This window comes from Schistocerca gregaria, chromosome 7 (assembly GCF_023897955.1).
Source record: "Schistocerca gregaria isolate iqSchGreg1 chromosome 7, iqSchGreg1.2, whole genome shotgun sequence".
Taxonomy (NCBI): Eukaryota; Metazoa; Arthropoda; class Insecta; order Orthoptera; family Acrididae; genus Schistocerca; species Schistocerca gregaria.
This window is the reverse complement of record NC_064926.1, coordinates 461,795,855-461,798,609: the sequence shown is the minus strand read 5'-3', so window position 1 is coordinate 461,798,609 and position 2,755 is coordinate 461,795,855. Positions and strand designations below refer to the sequence as shown.

At 42.9% G+C, this 2,755-nt stretch overlaps 1 protein-coding gene across 1 annotated transcript; it reads left to right on the top strand.

Moving 5' to 3' along the window:
- Positions 1 to 343: 343 nt before the first annotated feature.
- LOC126282430 (uncharacterized) lies at positions 344 to 844 on the top strand. The gene has a single exon (XM_049982087.1). The coding sequence runs from the start codon at positions 344 to 346 to the stop codon at positions 842 to 844; it is 501 nt and encodes a 166-aa protein (XP_049838044.1).
- The last annotated feature ends 1,911 nt before the right edge of the window (positions 845 to 2,755 follow it).

Below are 2,755 nucleotides of genomic sequence, written 5' to 3'. Positions count from 1 at the left end.
ATCAAAAGCCACTGCAAACTCTACTATCTTTTTTCCTTCCTCATTTCTCTCGCCATACTCCCATCCTCCATGCCACCTCTGTTCCCCACCTTTCCTTCCACCAACATGACCATTTAGACCCCCTCCGACTGTCACTCTTTCATTCTCTGGACTTGCTAGTCTCCCATCAGGCACCTCCCTGGGTGTCAGATAGGGGAACGCTCACCAGATATGGTGGGTACTGGGGAAATAAAATACCCAGGGCAGGCCAAAACTAGCAAGCCTCTGCCCCTCTAACAAGAGAAGAGGGTTAGCAGCAGGAAGGGCATCTGGCTGTAAAAAAGTTGCCAAAACAAGAGGAATTATGGATGCTTCTCAAGATAAGTGTTCAGGAGTAATAGCCTCTCATTCATATCTCTGGGGGAGGAGTTTTGCAAAGGATCCAAAGGTGTTCAAGATCACAGTGGGAACTCTAAACATGGGAACGATGACAGGAAAGGGAAGAGAGATAGTAGACATGATGCAGAGGAGGAAGATAAAGGCTTTGTGTGTGCAAGAGACAAGGTGGAAGAGCAATAAGGCAAAGATCTTAGCTGATGGCTATAAGCTACTTTATAATAGTGCAAGCCTGGAATCAAGAAATGGAGTTGCTGGTATTTTGCACAGAGAGCTTCAAGAAGAGGTATGTGAAGTCAGCAGAGTAAATGATAGGATCATATACGTTAAGATGATGTTTGGTGGAGAAATGGTAACAGTGCGGATGGCCTATGCACCCCAAGTGGGATGTTCGGAGGACGAGAAGGAAAAATTTTGGAGTGATTTGGATGGAGTAATGGTCATAATACCAGAGAATGAAATAGTGTAGAAGGGAGGATATGTGTAGTGGTAAAGACATAATGGGACTTGTAGACAGTGCAAGTACTGTAGCTGGAACACGAGCAGCTGCAGTCAATGTGCTGCTGACAGAAATACTCTTCACTGTGTGCCTGATTCTTTGTCACCATGCTTTACATGCCAATGACATAGGACACAGACTAGCCTCTAGGAAGATACTACAGCTGACATACTACCAGTTACACAATGCCTTGGCCATTGCCCTGTCCCAGATGTTTTTGAGTGTTAACAAAATGCCATCCCTTCCATGAATTCAGCAGTGAGAAGATGCATTTAAACCCCAGCCCAGAAAAGTACGAAATGCTTGGTATGGCAGGGCCATACAATACGTCTGCCATGTGTCAAGTCATTGCTACAAGCCTACTGATGTAACCTTGAAGTCCTTGTTATAACTCTCCCACTGCTGGGCCATGACCCACAGACCTCCACCTGTCTGCCAGCCCAAGTAGCCAACACTGCACCAGCTGCCTGCCACTGCCCTTCAGTCCAGACTTTGACCCCAGGAAGTACCATCCCCACGCCACTGGGCTGCTGAAGCCTACCACAGAGTACAAGATATCACAGCCTTGCTCTATGTCATAGTCACAATTTGGCCATGTGTGGTGTCTGCACCTGCACCATCAACTCAATACACCCTGTCGGCATTCGTCTGCATAAGCATCTCGCGTTCCTGCACCTCAAGCCATTACTTCACCTTTTACTACAGCACCAGAATATTACTTGATGGTGGAAATGCATTTGAGTGACTGTTTGAGTTGGCTGGATTAATTGAACATTTGTTTTGTTCATTCTGATGCCCATCTGTAGCCACTGGTGACCTATTGCATGGTGGAATCAAAACTGTACAAATTAGTGAAGAAGTCATAAAGAAGCTATTGTATCACCATCAGGTTCTTCCTCTGCTGTAGTTCATCAATCCCATCTTCAGCAGCGAACCATGTTTCTCATAACAATAAATTTCACAACAAAATGCTTGTCTTTTGGGAGTTTGGTGTTGTAATGTGATGTTGAGTAGTAGAGTAACATCTTTTAATGAGAAAAAGAGATTTTCACTTTGTTTTTTATTTCTTTTACATAGATGTGCAAGATAATAATGTATGGGGAAAGCACAGAAGGGCTGTATACTTCAATGTTTATATAAATAACTTTATAGCTGTGTTGAATTAATGCTGTTTGAAGAAAACATGATTGTTCATGATTTTTGTTCAACAATAAATCATGTACAGGCAACTATTGAATCTCAATATTAACTGATAAATTAATGTATGTTCAAAATTAAAACAATTGTACCAAATGTCAATTTTGACAGTAGAAATAATATTTTGTAAAAGAATTTTGAGATCACGAAAGATAAAGGAAATAAACAAATGCTTCTTTGGAAAAAATATAGTAAAAATATGGGTTGTAACTAATCATGTAATAATGTAAAATATAGAGCTCATAAAAGTGTGGTACACAGGAAAAGACACAAAACTGTACAACATGGATGCTAACATCAAACTGTCTCCCACAGAGACTGCCACACCCCCACACCCACTCCAGTAGAGCAGAGCACAGGTGGGAGTGAGAGTGCACTGTTGATTCATATTCATACAGATGTGCATGACCAACTATGTCATTACTGGGGTAGGAACATAGCATGGCTGGAACATTTCTCATAGATGATGCTGCATGGATGTGCCTGACCAATCGTGTTGTGGCTGGCTCTTCGAGACACATGAGTGGGCCATTTCTGGAAGTTGTAGTGGGCATGCTATGAGCACTGAACAGGCGGTATAGCTATGGCTGACGTGAGAAGTGTCCAGTGTGCCCACATGGGACACAGGTGGTGCACAGGTTGTGTTTGAATTCAGCATAGACAGACCCATAGAGCCCACATTGT

Coding starts and splice junctions, on each gene's coding strand:
- LOC126282430 (XM_049982087.1), top strand. CDS start 344: ATGGATGCTTCTCAAGATAAGTGTTCAGGAGTAATAGCCTCTCATTCA.